The sequence below is a fragment of the Abramis brama genome, assembly GCF_963993115.1.
Source record: "Abramis brama genome assembly, chromosome: 2".
NCBI lineage: Eukaryota > Metazoa > Chordata > Actinopteri > Cypriniformes > Leuciscidae > Abramis > Abramis brama.
The window spans coordinates 2,796,484-2,813,516 of record NC_139964.1 but is presented as its reverse complement, the minus strand read 5'-3'; the positions used below and the strand labels follow the sequence as shown (position 1 = coordinate 2,813,516).

Here is a 17,033-nt window from a genome sequence, read left to right as displayed (position 1 = left end):
GGAAACAGCATTAATTATTTCAAAACAAAAGTGTGTATTTCACTGTCTGGGATTTAACTGTTGCGTTTAAAATAGGTGATAATCAGCATTAGGTGCTTCAGTTGTTTCATTTATAGACATAATAAATACATTTATAATGTCTATGGTTTCATTAATATGTTGGATAAAGCAACATAATTTAATCACATTTGTTGCCGTTTTTAATGGATCGAGGAACTGACTTACTGGGGTTATAATCATTGTGATCCTTAAAATAACACATTTGTGTAGGTATAGAAAATTAATATTAACAATTAAAAGGAAAAATATGAACTGGTAGTCTCAACATGTAAAATTTGTACAGAAAACGACTTAACATTTAATTTCCTTAGTGTAAACCTGCAAGTGTATTCAGCCAAAATCTGATTTTATAAATAATTTTTATTAAAATTCCACAAAATAGACAGAATTTCAGCAGAGCAAGTAAAAAGACTATCTCACAGAGCACCATCTGATATATAAAAGAGCATTTAAACAGACAAAAGAGTGATTCAGAGAATACAAGAGCATTTTTGGTCCCCACATTTCTTAAACGTACACTTTATGAGATAAATAAAGAAGTGTAAATACACTGTTTAAATACGAAACTACAGCCCAAAATCCCAAATCATTCTGGCCTCATAATATAACATATCTCTGTCGAGATGCACTTTGATTCGCTTGTTAGTGTTTCGCAGAAACACACGAAGCTGTAACATACACAAACACATCTACATAATGTGTTTGCATGCAGAAAATCCTTCATGTTTAACAAACCCAGACAAGAAACAGAGAACGAGAACAGCCAGAACCCAAAGTGTGAGAAAGACTTGATCATAAAACCAGAAAGAACCATAATTTCACGGTGTGATTGCATAGATCAGAGCTGATATGAAGAAACGGATATGATCTGAAGAAGGGAAGCGTTCAGGACACCGACGGACGGATTCTCTTCGCTGCCTGTTCCTCCACTGCAAACGTGTAGTTATACTGCAGAGAAACATCTGAGGTTCACTTCTGCTCAGCCACACACAAATACACCAACACACACTCAGGCTTCAAAATAAAAGTCCTCAGCAGAGCCAGAGACAAACATCTCTGCATTGGTTTAAGATCATGTGCTACAATCGTACAATGAGAATAATTATTAATAATTATTAGTAATTATTGTCTTATTATCAGAATGATGAACTCAATGAAGTGTTGCACAGGACCTCACCTCATTCTCGATGTCCTGCACCGATTTGATTCGGATGTCACTCAGTGTGATCACAGACACCTGACACACACACACACACACACACACACACAAACATCACAGTTCAGCAAGCTGTTGTTGGTCACTTGATTATGATTGGTTAATGAAAGCATGCCGTGGTCAGAGATGTATGCATGTATAATATTGTTTTTCAGGATCTCTTTCTCCTCACATAATAAAGTAATTTACATATAAATAAAATCATTTCCTGTACATTTTTACTGTTTACTGTGCCATAATGACCAGATGATTGCATGTAAATGAGTGATGCAGTGACCTCTGACCTTTGTGTTTGACTGAGACTCAAACTTGGGGTGTAGAGTGAAAGGAACACCATCCATCGCTGAGAGAACAGACAAACAAGAGTGACTGACGTGTTTTTACTCGTACCACATGTGATTTATATTAGGAAATCTAAGTACGAATGATGAACCATTATTAGTGACTTCAAGAATGATAATGCATGATGTGTATGTGATGATATATACAGTATAGAGGAAACAGATCGGAAGGATGATGAAGTAAGTTTGCCTGTTGCTGTACCTGTGATACCATAGATGTTGCTATGGTTACCGCTGTCATACACTCCCTCTGTCGGCTTGCTCATGTCCAGCTTACTGCGGCGACGGCTGACTTTCGGTGGGATATCGGGAGCGTTGCTATGGAGATAGACAGTCAGAGGGAGAAAACCACCCAAGGAACCACATAGCAACAGCCTAAACACTCTAGAACCTACACAGCAATACCCTATCAATCACCCTAAAACCCACATAACAACACCCTAGCAACACCCTGAATTATCTAGAAACTACACAGCAACACCCTACCAATCACCCAAAAACCCACATAGCAATACCCTAGCAACCAGCCTGAATTATCTAAATTATCTAGAACCACAACACCCTATCAATCACCCTAAAACCCACATAACAACACCCTAGAAACACCCTAGCAACACCCTGAATTATCTAGAAACTACACAGCAATACCCTAGCAACCAGCCTGAATTATCTAAATTATCTAGAACCGCAACACCCTATCAATCACCCTAAAACCCACATAACAACACCCTAGCAACACCCTGAATTATCTAGAAACTACACAGCAACACCCTACCAATCACCCAAAAACCCACATAGCAATACCCTAGCAACCAGCCTGAATTATCTAAATTATCTAGAACCGCAACAACCTATCAATCACCCTAAAACCCACATAACAACACCCTAGAAACACCCTAGCAACACCCTGAATTATCTAGAAACTACACAGCAATACCCTAGCAACCAACCTGAATTATCTAAATTATCTAGAACCGCAACACCCTATCAATCACCCTAAAACCCACATAACAACACCCTAGAAACGCCCTAGCAACACCCTGAATTATCTAGAAACTACACAGCAGCACCCTACCAATCACCCAAAAACCCACATAGCAATACCCTAGCAACCAACCTGAACATCCTAGAAACTACACAGCAATACCCTATCAATCACCCTAAAACCCACATAACAACACCCTAGCAACACCCTGAATTATCTAGAAACTACACAGCAATACCCTATCAATCACCCTAAAACCCACATAACAACACCCTTGCAACCACCCTGAATTATCTAGAAACTACACATCAACGCCCTAACCACAACCCTAAACACCCTAGAAACCTCATAGCAACACCCTAGCAACCAGCGTGAAGACCGTAAGGCTGCAGCTCTTCAGTCAGCACTAGACTACAGTGAGATCAAACATAGAACACAGTAAAGATGCAGTGGCAGAGAGCAGGTGCGGATTCTGACTCTACACGCTGCTCTCCACACACATAGCTGATTTGCATCAGCCTGATTTAGCAGTCAAATCACGCAAACACTGGAGTCTCACACGCCTCACCAACAGACTCCAGTGTTCTCGCTGATGTGGTGGTACCTGGGTTTGAGTGGCTGGGGGGGTCCGGGGCCGTCCAGGGAGAGACTGCGCAGGTCCAGACTGACACTGCGAGGCTTGGCCTGAGGCATCGGGCTGGAGAACGGGCCCTTCAGACACCACACCACGAAGCCATTCATGTCCCTGACACACACACAGACAAACAAACACTTAACGGGAGAATGGAGCGTCTGATAGTGCTGGGCGGTATAAACAAACATTTATATCACTGTATTTTTCAAAATTATACCAGTTTCACGGTATATGGCGTTTTTTCAAGCATGACTGGGTGTTAAGCACATGTTCTACTGAGTGAGAGAGGAGATACTGCAGTAGATTGACTCAGAATGCCCTATTTTACTGTCATGAGTGAATATTGTAGAACAACTCCACACTACTATTAATACAGGTTTGCAGTGTTTATAAAGAGCACCAGCAGGAGGCGCTGTAGGAGCGCAGAAACCGCGGTTTCCACGGTAACGGCTCATAAACGCTACTTTAAATGATCCCAACACTGTTAAAGCGACATATTAAAAATTCATACCATAACAACAATAAACCGGAACACCGCCCAGCACTAGCGTCTGATATAAGAAACTTATGATGAAAGGTCTGATATTAAAGGGCCCCAATTATGGATTTTTGAGAATGTCCTTTCATGTAGTGTGTAACAGCTCTGAGTGAATGACATCCTGCAAAGTTTTAAATCTGAAAGCGCACCGTTTTGTCTTTCAAAAGTAAGAGTCGACTCTGAGCCAATGAAATTAATCGATTTTCAAACGAGTCATAAGCCGTTTCGTGGTGACGTCAAGACGAAACATTAGCATATTGCGCGCGCAGACACCAGGGAAAACTTGAACCTCAAACACTGCAGCTGTGAAGAATCAGAGGTTAAAGTTCATCTTTACCACGGTATCACAGCAGTATAATCCTAAACTCTTGCTGTGTTCCCTTTATTTCACTGACGACTGCTTCTCAAATCTCAGAGTTCAGTGCAGGAATCGCAAACCACTTGCTCTTGAAAGATGGTGTTCAAAATACTAAGTTTTGTGTTGTATATTGTGTAGGTCTCCTGCTAACTGGCTAACTCACGTTATCACTGTCTTACTGAAACACTTCTGCTAATCAGTTGTGGGCCACGATTACCTATAACTGTGTCTATTAATGCAGATCGTCTGTCGTTCTCACTACTTTGAGGAAAGATTACGCATGGAGCAAGATTTGTTTTACCAACGTTTATGTTTCATCAGTCATTCACGCTAGAGCTCGGCTAATGTGTGCACTGTTATTGATACAGTTTTCACGTTCACCGCAATAAATTAGAAAAATACTCGGTAAATAAATAAGTACAAGTAAAATAATGGGTTTGTTGATGGACATGCGCGTGTTAATGCTGATGGAGAGGAATTACAGTTGCAACATCTCATAATGTCCCTCAAACTGAGTAGAGTATCACTGAGAAACGGCATCCTTGTGATAGAGGTTCGGGTTCAATAACTAGTTCTTCCAGTGTTTCATCATCGCACTCGCACTCACATTGATATGGTCAAATCGACGTCATTGTTCATTTCTGTGTTTAGTTTTCGGTGTAGGAAGCCTCAGGACTTGCAGAGTTGACGTTGTTATGGCAATGGGCGTTTTTGTTTTCGAAGCGCACGCTGTACGCGGCAGACCAATCGCAACAGACTGAGCTGTCAGGCCAATCAGAGCAGAGTAGACCAATCACAACAGACTGAGCTGTCTGGCCAATCAGAGCAGAGTAGACCAATCACAACAGACTGAGCTGTCTGGCCAATCAGAGCAGAGTAGCTTGCGGAAAGGCGGGATTTAGAGAGATTGATTCATCTGACGAGTCGTTTGAGAGTCACTGAAAATGTGGTGATGTGCAAATGTATATTATGAGGAAATGAAACAGTTTTTTGACCTTTGATGCACGTAAACCTGTTGTAGGAGACTCCACAACAACATTAGGAAACTTTAAAATAGCATAATAGGGCCCTTTAAAAGTGGCGAGCCAGCATGGAGCGAGTCTCACCCCAGGCAGGTGTACTGCTGCACCATGGTCTTGTTCTTCGCCGTCAGTTTGAGATCTAGAACCGCCATCGTAACGCTGCCCACTGGAACCATCCGCACACAGATGCGCTTCTTCTTCCCCACAGACGCCTCTACACACACACACACACACACAGGTTTACTCTTCCACCGCACGTCAGAAGGTCAGGAGAAGCAGATCTGTCCAGTAAACCGTCTTACTGGGCTCCAGGTATTCTGGGATGTAACAGTAACCATGAGGAATCGTCTCTTTATCCGACATCAACAGCGCATCCGCCACGACCATCCCACCGGACAGATCCTACGAGACGGAGGCAGACGAGAACGAGACAGGGGTGGTTGATTATGATTTCACTTCTCTAACTTTAGTTAGTGTGTAATGTTGCTGTTTGAGCATAAACAACATAAAGTTACAACGCTCAAAGTTCAAAGCAAAGGGAGATATGTTCTTTTACAGAAATGCTTTTTAAAGACCAGAACAAACGACTAGTAGGGACTACAATGAGCTTCTTCACGGGTTAGTGACATCACTAACCCTTAAATTTACATAAACCCCGCCCCCGGGAACAGGCTGGTCAAGCAGGTAAAGCTGTCGCATCCGTCTTTTCACATTTATTTATTAATTTTCAGTTCATATGTGTAAGGTAATCGGAGCTGCTAACACACACACACACACACACAAGCTCTTGAAGCTCCGCCCCCTGTGCCGGGAGCAGCAGCTCATTTGCATTTAAAGGGACAGACACAGAATGACACGTTTTTGCTCGCCCTCAAAAAGTGACAACTTAAACATGCTATAAAAAAATATCTGTGGGGTATTTTGAGCTAAACATTCACACACACGCTCTGGGGACATCAGAGATTTATTTTACATCTTGTGAAAAAGGGCATTATAGGACCCTGTAATGCATCTCACCTTAGTGTAACACAGGAAGTATCCCGACTTCATTGCAAACCCCCGGATGAAGTTAGCGGAGCCTCCATCTTCCGTCTGACTGATCTAAACATACATGCACGTGGTTAGTGACATCATATGGCCATGTGACCGAAAGTGTGAGTGGTTGTCATGGTTACCAGGCTGAAATGACTGGGGCATGTGGTGGCGTTAGAAGCCCAGGCCACTGCAGTGATGGGCCTGCTGGAGCCGCTCGACGGATCGTACATAGACATCTACAGACAGACACATCATGAGACTACATTAATGATACGCAACTACGCCAGGTCGTAATTACCACATTCCAACTTGTAAAAAGCATTCACGTCCTCGGGGAGCTCCTTATTACAACTTGAAAAAAAAGTTAATTTTCTGAGAACGCCAACTTGTACCACCTGACCACTTAAGATTGTTGATAGTGTTGCCTTAGAAACGCATGATTCCCAGTCGAGGACGTGATGCTCCGAGTAGAACGTCACGTGACATTTAGTATTTATTTATGGTAAATATGTAATGGCGTGAACTCAGCATTACTGATTATTATGACATCTTCAAACTTCCAGCAACATGAGTAAATTTAAGATCATCATCAACAAAAGCTCACCATCATCGAAAAGAAAGAAAGAAAGAAAGAAAGAAAGAAAGAAAGAAAGAAAATGATTTATCTTGACGTATAACGTTATCTCACGTCTGTTAGTAAATCACACTTTTAATACTGTTTTCACTGGTTTATCAGCTCGACGCAGCGCGATCATCTTATTGTTCCATTAGTTTCAAACTCTCGATATAATCAGCACTAACAGCCGCATTTAAACATTAGCCTGGTTGTAAGCAACTTTAATGAACACGTGAGGCGGAATTCAGTACTTACGGAATTACGATGGTTATGATGAGGTTTATTCTCGATTCAAAACAGTGAAACTAAACTCAACTCACTCCCTCAGTCAAACAACAGGAAGAACCTAACGACTGCAACTCCCATGATGCACCGCGGCGACGTCACAGAGGACTGCGCATGCTCAGAGAGGGGAGATTGTCACTTCTAAAACCAGTTCCTCAGCGGACTTCTAAGCCAAGGAGCCTCAAGACGACTTAAAATTATTCAAAATAAAGATAAAAGAGCGTTGAAACTACTAAAAATCAAGATAGCCTATTTCTTATTTTATCTCTAAAGTCATGCAAATTAATAAACGCTTCATGCAATAAATTTCACAGATATATTTTCTAGTTATGCCAAGTTCTAAAATATTTCATCTTGTAAAAATTGTGAGTAAACACTTAAATCAGGAAATGAAAATGTAAACTACAAAAACAAATCTAATTTAAAATATTTAAATAACTATAGCAATAGCTCAATGATACTACTACAATAACATTTAACATTAATGAATAAATAAATGAAAGGTAAAATAAACTATAATTAATACAAAGGAATAGGAAAAGGAATTTAGAGAAACAGCTATTAATATTCTAGTTTCATATTTGTTGATTGTCTCATAAATATGTAAATGTAGGCTATATATGTGATATATAAATACACACCAAAAATGAGAACACCTGACACATGTATTTTTTTTGTTACATTTTTACAGACATGAACATACAGAAGGTACAAGTCACAACATTTTCTACTTTTTTCCCACCACAAAGGACGTTTCAGAAACTGAAGATGCATTTTTCCACTTTTAGCAGAGTAAAATATGATAACGTAAACGTCGGCCTCAGCTTTACATGCGTCAGTCATGCAGAATCATCAGACATATCAGTGATTTCTGCTGTCGTGCAAATGAACGACCAGAACACATTCAAAGTTTTCTGTTTTTATTAAATTAAATGTCCCCAATTAAGCAAGCCAAAAGCCAAAGGCGACAGTGCATCTGCTTTAAACATTACAGTCCTCATGATAACTTTGGTTAACTTTACATTAAGTAAATCCACTTCACCAGCTAATCACTCCTGGACAGCGATGCCATAGAGATACACAGAGCGACCGCAGGAACGGAAGTTCAAAGGCAATACTCTAAAGATGGCTGCGCTTGTTTCTCTGGCGCATAAGGTCTATAGTTAACAGACAGTGAAATGACAGCTATTGCATGCTGGGAAGGAACCAAAACTCCATCAGGTGACAGAATGGAGAGAAAAAAACAGGTGACTTGAGTCCCGGTAAACACACAAGGTCCCCCAGGTGTTAATCAGCGTGTGGTTCGTCGCTGTCCCGGGCCGTCCTGATGAAGTGCATCAGCGTGAGCTCGTACAGCACCTGGTGTCCGTTGTTCCAGGTGTACAGCGCTCGTGTGCGCGGGTTGTAGTCCAGCATGGAGATGTGTGAGTACAGGTTGTGGAAGGGGATGTCGGTGTACTCGTAGGACGCCGTGTCCGTGTGGAAGCTGAAGTGGACCTTGGCTCCGGCCAGGTGCGAGTCGGTGACGTACAGCGTCCCGCAGATGAGGAAGGCCTCGCCGGCGCTGCGTTTGGGGAAGCCGGTGTCCCAGGAGCGCTGGACCTCGAGCGTGTGCGGGTCGAGCCGGCTCAGCACCAGAGTCCCGGCGTGAGGGGTGGAGCTGTACACGGCCCACAGGCCCAGCTCGTCGGCCATGAGGTCGATGTCGGAGGAGCCGCCCCACGAGTACGGGAAGGTGTTGTTGAACCCGGCCTGATGGAGCGGCTGCTGGTGCTGGACCACACCCGACACCAGGCTATAGCGGATCAACACGTTACTGTGGTGTTTGGTGTAGTACAGGGAGCCGTTGTACACCACGTGACCCGTGCCTGACACACACACACACACACACACATAACACTGTTTACATCTCACAATTCAGGAAAAAATATGGAATTAGACCAGGGTTCACCAATCTCGGTCCTGGAGGGCCGCTGTCCTGCAGAGTTTAGCTCCAACCAGCTCCAACACACCTGTTTGAAAGTTTCTAGTATGCCAGTGAGACCTTGATTAGCTGGTTCAGGTGTGTTTAATTGGGATTGGAGCTAAACTCTGCAGGACAGCGGCCCTCCAGGACCGAGATTGGTGAACCCTGAATTAGACAGACAGACAGATTATAGATAGATACTGTAGATAGATAGATAGATAGATAGATAGACAGATAGACAGACAGACAGAGAGGTAGATAGATAGATAGATAGATAGATAGATAGATAGACAGATAGACAGACAGACAGAGAGGTAGACAGATAGATAGATAGATAGATAGATAGATAGATAGATAGATAGATAGATAGATAGATAGACAGAGAGGTAGATAGATAGATAGATAGATAGATAGATAGATAGATAGATAGATAGATAGATAGATAGACAGATAGACAGACAGACAGAGAGGTAGACAGATAGATAGATAGATAGATAGATAGATAGATAGATAGATAGATAGATAGATAGATAGATAGATAGGTAGATAGATAGATAGATAGATAGATAGATAGATAGATAGATAGATAGATAGATAGATAGATAGACAGATAGACAGATAGACAGACAGGTAGACAGACAGACAGAGAGGTAGATAGATAGATAGATAGATAGATAGATAGATAGATAGACAGACAGACAGAGAGGTAGACAGATAGATAGATAGATAGATAGATAGATAGATAGATAGATAGATAGATAGATAGATAGATAGATAGACAGAGAGGTAGATAGATAGATAGATAGATAGATAGATAGATAGATAGATAGATAGATAGACAGAGAGGTAGATAGATAGATAGACAGAGAGGTAGATAGATAGATAGATAGATAGATAGATAGATAGATAGATAGATAGATAGACAGACAGATAGACAGAGAGGTAGATAGATAGATAGATAGATAGATAGATAGATAGATAGACAGAGAGGTAGATAGATAGATAGACAGAGAGGTAGATAGATAGATAGATAGATAGATAGATAGATAGATAGATAGATAGACAGACAGATAGACAGAGAGGTAGATAGATAGATAGATAGATAGATAGATAGATAGATAGATAGATAGATAGATAGATAGATGGACAGACGGACAGACAGACAGACAGATAGATAGATAGATAGATAGATAGATAGATAGATAGATAGATAGATAGATAGATAGATAGACAGATAGACAGAGAGGTAGATAGATAGATAGATAGATAGATAGATAGATAGATAGATAGATAGATAGAGAGGTAGATAGATAGATAGATAGATAGATAGATAGATAGATAGATAGATAGATAGATAGATAGGTAGATAGATAGATAGATAGATAGATAGATAGATAGACAGATAGACAGATAGACAGACAGGTAGACAGACAGACAGAGAGGTAGATAGATAGATAGATAGATAGATAGATAGACAGACAGACAGAGAGGTAGATAGATAGATAGATAGATAGATAGATAGATAGATAGATAGATAGATAGATAGACAGAGAGGTAGATAGATAGATAGATAGATAGATAGATAGATAGATAGATAGATAGATAGATAGATAGATAGATAGACAGAGAGGTAGATAGATAGATAGACAGAGAGGTAGATAGATAGATAGATAGATAGATAGATAGATAGATAGATAGATAGATAGATAGATAGATAGACAGACAGATAGACAGAGAGGTAGATAGATAGATAGATAGATAGATAGATAGATAGATAGATAGATAGATAGATAGATAGATGGATAGACGGACAGACAGACAGACAGATAGATAGATAGATAGATAGATAGATAGATAGATAGATAGATAGATAGATAGATAGACAGATAGACAGAGAGGTAGATAGATAGATAGATAGATAGATAGATAGATAGATAGATAGATAGATAGATAGATAGATAGATAGAGAGGTAGATAGATAGATAGATAGATAGATAGATAGATAGATAGATCATACCTGCCCACGGGTGAGGAAGATGATGGATGATGAAGTTCTGTCTATTAGCGAAGTCATAGAGTGACTGATACTCCACCAGACGCCTGCCCTTCAAATACCCATCCATCACCCACACCTACACACACACACACACACACACACACACACACACACACACACACACACCTTTAAAATAAGCTAAAACAGCTAAAACTCAAGATCTTTTTGATGAAGATGAAGAACATCCAGGTTACTAATGTAACGTAATGTGTAACGCCTCATTAGTAACCTAGACGTTCTCATCAGTCAGTCACGTTTGATGATAAATCTGAACTGAACTGATGAATTGTGATCCCTATGGAAGACGCAACGACTGCTGCCCCTTCCAGCACACGAGCGCTCGTTCGTGACCGAGTCCAACTCCATACCAGAAAAGAGATCCTCGGCACGGGGGACAGTTTGCTCTTTTGCCCGCTGACCCAAAGCCCCAAGCGGCTGAGGTGCGTGAGCACCATTACTGATCTTGAGATGGGGCCAGTATGAGCCAGTCATCTAGACAGTTAAGGATGCGAAAGCCCTCCTCCTTCAGTGGGTTCAGGGCGGTCAGGTCTTCATAGAGACGCAGGGTTGTCTGCCACTGAGGTAAAGCGGACGCTGCTGAACCTGACTGAATCGCATAGCTGAGTCTGATCATCTGAGTGACCCAGCGAGACGAGCTGGTAAGCACTAGCCAGGCGTCCAGACACCATGGGGCAGTGAGTGTGGTGGCACTCTTACATGGCTTCCCTGCGGGAGTGGCTGGAGACTTGGTCTCGACACTGGGCCTAGGTGAAGGCTTCAGCTGAGGCTGTGACGTCACACCTGTGTTTACTCTTTTAGGGACTGCTCTTTAGATGTTGAAGCACTCACACTCACACTCAGCAACCGTGACCCCCACTGGAACACGGCGTCACACCAACACACGTATAGGAACCCTCTTGTTCTACTACACTACCCTGGAAATCAGAGTTCTCGCGAGAGCACAAGTTGAATTTGCTCAGCAAGTTACTGTCGAGTAATGTTGCTCATTAAATATGCCCCTCGATCTGAGCTGCACCAATCACAGCGGGTTATCTGATATAGGCGGGCCAGAGGCGAGATGACGACAGCGCTGTGATGGTGAAGTCATTAGTAAACATTGCAAGATGACTATGGATGTAGTTATTTGAAACGGCTTTGGCCGCTACAATGAACGAGTTAGACTTGGCTTTTTATCTAAAAGAGGAACAGAAGACGGCGCTCGAATCATTCCTTTGCAAGAAGGGCGTTTTTGCTGTTTTGCCGACCAGATACGGCAAGTTTAATCTACCAGTTAGCTCCGCTGGTGGCTAAGGTATGGGGCTTGTTGTGATTGGTCGTAGTGTGTAATGCTTGGTGCCGCCCCTCGAGCTGGCCGATCTTCATTAGTCGATGCCAGACCATTAATCTTTCAGATTTCTTTCGGATTACACAGGAACGATGAATGAAGAGCAGACATAACATCGAATGGGACTGATTGATCGGGAACCAGGATTCTTCCCTGGAACCTGTATATATTTTTCTAGTCTGGTTAAACTACAGACGTGTTGTGTGTAGGATCAGATCTTTTACATACACGATTGTCTGAACTGTCAATCATGGTGTCCATCATCCATGATCCGAAGCGTGAGCCTGAAGATCTGATGGTGAGCGGAGCACTGATCCCCGTCAACCTGCCACAACCTGCCAACACACACACACACACACACACACACACAAACACTCTGTAAAAGTAGAGCAAGGTCATGGGTTCGATCCCCAGGGAATGAATGAACCCATGCAGTGTAAGTCACTTCAGGTGAAGTGTGTGTGTGCGGATACCCAGCTGGCTGGAGCAGGTGTGCAGGTGTTGCTGCAGGACGGACGAGCGCTCCTGCAGACGCTGATAGTGGCGGAGAGTGAAGAGTTCCTGCAGGACGGACAGAGAGTCCTTGAGTCTCTCCAACTCCTCCTTCAGAGACTCCAGCTGCCCCGAATCCGCCCGCAACCGGCCCGTCAGCGCCCGCAGGGGGCGACACTGAGACACGCTCCAGCGCAGATCCTGTGGAGGACGCAAACAACATGTTACACACTGCTAACTCTGGGACCTTATATAGACAGGTGTGTGCCTCAGGTGGACTCCAATCCAGATGCAGAAGCAGCTCAAGGAGGATCAGTGGAAACTGGACAAACCTGAGCTTTGAGTGTCATGGCAAAGGCTGTGAATGCTTATGTACATGTGACTGTTTATTTTCTTATTTGTAATAAATTTGCAAAGATTTCAAACAACCTCAGAGGTCGAGTGTGAGGGTTGGTTCTGGGGTCAGAGGTCGAGTGTGAGGGTTGGTTTAGGGGTCAGAGGTCGAGTGTGTGTTGCTTGTGTGAGTTTTGATTTAAAGGTCAGAGATTGAGTGTGAGGGTTGGTTTAGGGGTCAGAGGTCGAGTGTGTGTTGCTTGTGTGAGGGTTGGTTTAAAGGTCAGAGGTCGAGTGTGAGGGTTGGTTTAGGGGTCAGTGTGAGGGTTGGTTTAGGGGTCAGAGGTGGAGTGTGAGGGTTGGTTCAGGGGTCAGAGGTCGAGTGTGAGGGTTGGTTTAGGGGTCAGAGGTGGAGTGTGAGGGTTGGTTCAGGGGTCAGAGGTCGAGTGTGAGGGTTGGTTGAGGGGTCAGAGGTCGAGTGTGAGGGTTGCTTGTGTGAGGATTGGTTTAAAGGTCAGAGGTCGAGTGTGAGGGTTGGTTCAGGGGTCAGAGGTCGAGTGTGAGGGTTGGTTTAGGGGTCAGTGTGAGGGTTGGTTTAGGGGTCAGAGGTGGAGTGTGAGGGTTGGTTCAGGGTTCAGAGGTCGAGTGTGAGGGTTGGTTCAGGGGTCAGAGGTCGAGTGTGAGGGTTGGTTTAGGGGTCAGTGTGAGGGTTGGTTTAGGGGTCAGAGGTGGAGTGTGAGGGTTGGTTCAGGGGTCAGAGGTCGAGTGTGAGGGTTGGTTCAGGGGTCAGAGGTCGAGTGTGAGGGTTGGTTCAGGGGTCAGAGGTGGAGTGTGAGGGTTGGTTCAGGGGTCAGAGGTCGAGTGTGAGGGTTGGTTTAGGGGTCAGTGTGAGGGTTGGTTTAGGGGTCAGAGGTCGAGTGTGAGGGTTGGTTCAGGGGTCAGAGGTCGAGTGTGAGGGTTGGTTCAGGGGTCAGAGGTGGAGTGTGAGGGTTGGTTCAGGGGTCAGAGGTCGAGTGTGAGGGTTGGTTCAGGGGTCAGAGGTCGAGTGTGTGTCACCTGCAGGCTCTTGCTGGTCAGGCTGAGAGGATCGTCATGCGCTGTTTTTAATCTGGTCTCCAGCGCGTCCAGCAGCGTCTCTGAGTCTCTGAGGTGCTGAAGATCTTGAGCCGTCCGCTGGTTCAGGAGCTCCATGTCCTGGGAGACGTTCAGCACCTGCCACACACACACACACACACACACACACACAGATGAAGATGAGGTGACGTGTTCCAGAGTGTGTGACCTCTGACCCCTGCTAGATTCTTACGTGACTGGCGAGCCTCTGCAGATGGTCGTGTCGAGGGTCTCCTCCACAGACGCTGTGAGTGGGACTCATGATGGAGCAAACACACCTGTCCTGCACTGAGCCGAACACCTGCCAGCCCTCGTCCTCGCCGGGGTACCACACCTGACGGAGCACACACACACACACACACACACACACACACACACACACACACACACACACTAGAACATCATCTCCACACATTCACGGAACAATCGGAGTTATCTACCTTATTTTGCAATGCAGGATTTAGCTTTTCTTCTGTGAGTGTGCAAGTCACTGTGTTTATAATTACAGCACCTGTCTGCATTCTAAAGAGATCAAATGAGGACCACTTGTGGAAAATATAAATATAAAACCACTCCTGTATAAAACACACACACACACAAACACGCACTCACACGCACATACTCTCTCTGTCTCTCACACACTTGCACTCAGACACACTCACTCACTCACTCACTCACTCACTCACTCACTCACTCACTCACTCACTCACTCACTCACTCACTCACTCACTCACTCACTCACACACACACACACACACACACTCACACACACACACACACACACAGGCTGCTGGGCTCTTTAATTAGACGAGCCTTTTCCATCTGTTCTGATCCGGTTACTGTGAGTCTCAATGTGTGTGTCACAGCGGCGTATGAAACACAAACACACTCCCACACAGAGAGGACCAGCATCATGGTGACACACACACACACTCGCAGTGTTTGACCTTCAGTGTAAAAGCTCTTCACTGGACGAACCCTCTTCACACCATAATTAATTTAAAACACAAATGTAGTCTGATTAATGAACACATCAGCGTTTGTATTCAGTTTCTGCAGAAAAGCTGCTGTGTGTGTGACGTGCAGATGCTACGCTAGTTCAGGTGTGCAGATGCTATGCTAGTTTAGGTGTGTCCGTTTAATATTAGTCACTGTAAGTCAGTCACCGGTAGTTTAACTCCTGAAGAGTGCAGCACTGTGACTCTGTGATGCTTTCACAACCAATCGTGTGTGTTTGGGGGCGGGGCCATCTCACTGACTGACCAATGGTGGACCGGGGGAGTGTACAGGGAAACCTGTGTGAAAACACTCACTATTCCTGCATGTCTCGCTGTGTCTCACTCCCAAGACTGCCACATGTCATCCAGTCTGACTCATTTCAGAAAAGTTACCGTTATAAAATTAACAGTTATTCCCTGTAAGGTGTAAATTACTGTGATTTCTCACTTACATAGCAATATAATGGTTACTTGTTGCTGAGTGTGTTTTCTGCTGCCTCTGATTGGCTGGCTGGTGCTGAGCGTGTGTTTTCTGCTGCCTCTGATTGGCTGGCTGGTGTTGTGAGGTTGCTGTGCATCTCTGATTGGCTGGCTGGTGCTGAGCGTGTGTTTTCTGCTGTCTCTGATTGGCTGGCTGGTGTTGTGAGGTTGCTGTGCATCTCTGATTGGCTGGCTGGTGCTGAGCGTGTGTTTTCTGCTGCCTCTGATTGGCTGGCTGGTGTTGTGAGGTTGCCGTGGCGATGCCAGGTCCTGGCCAACGGTGAGTGGCAGATCTCCAGTTCTTAGAGGAAGTGCCACACTGTGTGTGTGGGAGTGTTCGTGTGTCAGTGAGTTTGTCTCTGTTCTGGTTCTCTGTTACACACACACACACACACACACACTCTAAAAGACAGTAAAGCACAAACACACAATAAAGCAGACACAAATACAGTGATAATTGTACGTACGCTGATGAGCTTCTCCGAGGTCCCGGGTCGAGCGCCGTGTTGATCGAGACCCACCAGCGCCGGCAGCTTCTGGGACATCCAGTTCGAGACCATGATCATGGTGCTCACAACCGCACCGAGCTTCAGCAGAGGAACGCTCATGTTCACACACACACACACACGCTAGTCCTTCTGTTAGTCCTGTCACGGTGATGACAGCCAGTGCGGTCCTGCTGTCACAGAAGAAAGTTTGGACAAATCTGGATAAGAGGCAAAAAGTGCAGGCGGATCCGAGACTCTCAAACTCTGACAGATTATACGAGAATTATGACTGAAAGAAGAGTCGTCGAGTCCAAACAACCTGATCCACTGCTGACCAGAACAGAGGAACAACAGAACACACACGCCTCTGAAAAGAGAGAGAGAGAGATAGAGAGAGAGAGGAACAACAGAACACACACGCCTCTGAAGAGAGAGAGAGAGCGAGAGAGAGAGAGAGAGAGAGGAACAACAGAACACACACGCCTCTGAAGAGAGAGAGAGAGAGAGAGAGAGAGAGAGAGAGAGAGAGAGAGAGAGAGAGAGAGAGAGAGATGGGAAGGTGTGTATCCTAGGAAAGATACAGGAAATCCCACAATCATTCCTGTAATGCAAAATAATGAATTAAATCACAGTGGTAGAATATATTATTTATGTGTTTATTCTGATTTACAT

The 17,033-nt window shown here is 44.1% G+C and overlaps 2 protein-coding genes across 2 annotated transcripts; both read right to left on the bottom strand.

The window, feature by feature from the left end:
- Nucleotides 1–402: 402 nt before the first annotated feature.
- Nucleotides 403–7,188, bottom strand: mvb12a (multivesicular body subunit 12A). Its single transcript, XM_084099485.1, has 10 exons — nucleotides 7,061–7,188; nucleotides 6,330–6,425; nucleotides 6,172–6,255; nucleotides 5,457–5,556; nucleotides 5,239–5,368; nucleotides 3,207–3,347; nucleotides 1,820–1,935; nucleotides 1,561–1,619; nucleotides 1,238–1,297; nucleotides 403–1,008 (listed from the first exon to the last, which is right to left on the bottom strand). The coding sequence occupies exons 2-10, from the start codon at nucleotides 6,423–6,425 to the stop codon at nucleotides 946–948; spliced, it is 849 nt and encodes a 282-aa protein (XP_083955611.1). The 5' UTR covers nucleotides 7,061–7,188; the 3' UTR covers nucleotides 403–945.
- Nucleotides 7,189–7,744: 556 nt separating this feature from the next.
- olfm2b (olfactomedin 2b) lies at nucleotides 7,745–16,756 on the bottom strand. Its single transcript, XM_084104986.1, has 7 exons — nucleotides 16,341–16,756; nucleotides 14,589–14,729; nucleotides 14,339–14,494; nucleotides 12,931–13,150; nucleotides 12,686–12,792; nucleotides 11,074–11,188; nucleotides 7,745–8,958 (listed from the first exon to the last, which is right to left on the bottom strand). Exons 1-7 carry the CDS (start codon nucleotides 16,479–16,481, stop codon nucleotides 8,378–8,380), a joined length of 1,461 nt encoding a protein of 486 aa, XP_083961112.1. The 5' UTR covers nucleotides 16,482–16,756; the 3' UTR covers nucleotides 7,745–8,377.
- Nucleotides 16,757–17,033: the final 277 nt, after the last annotated feature.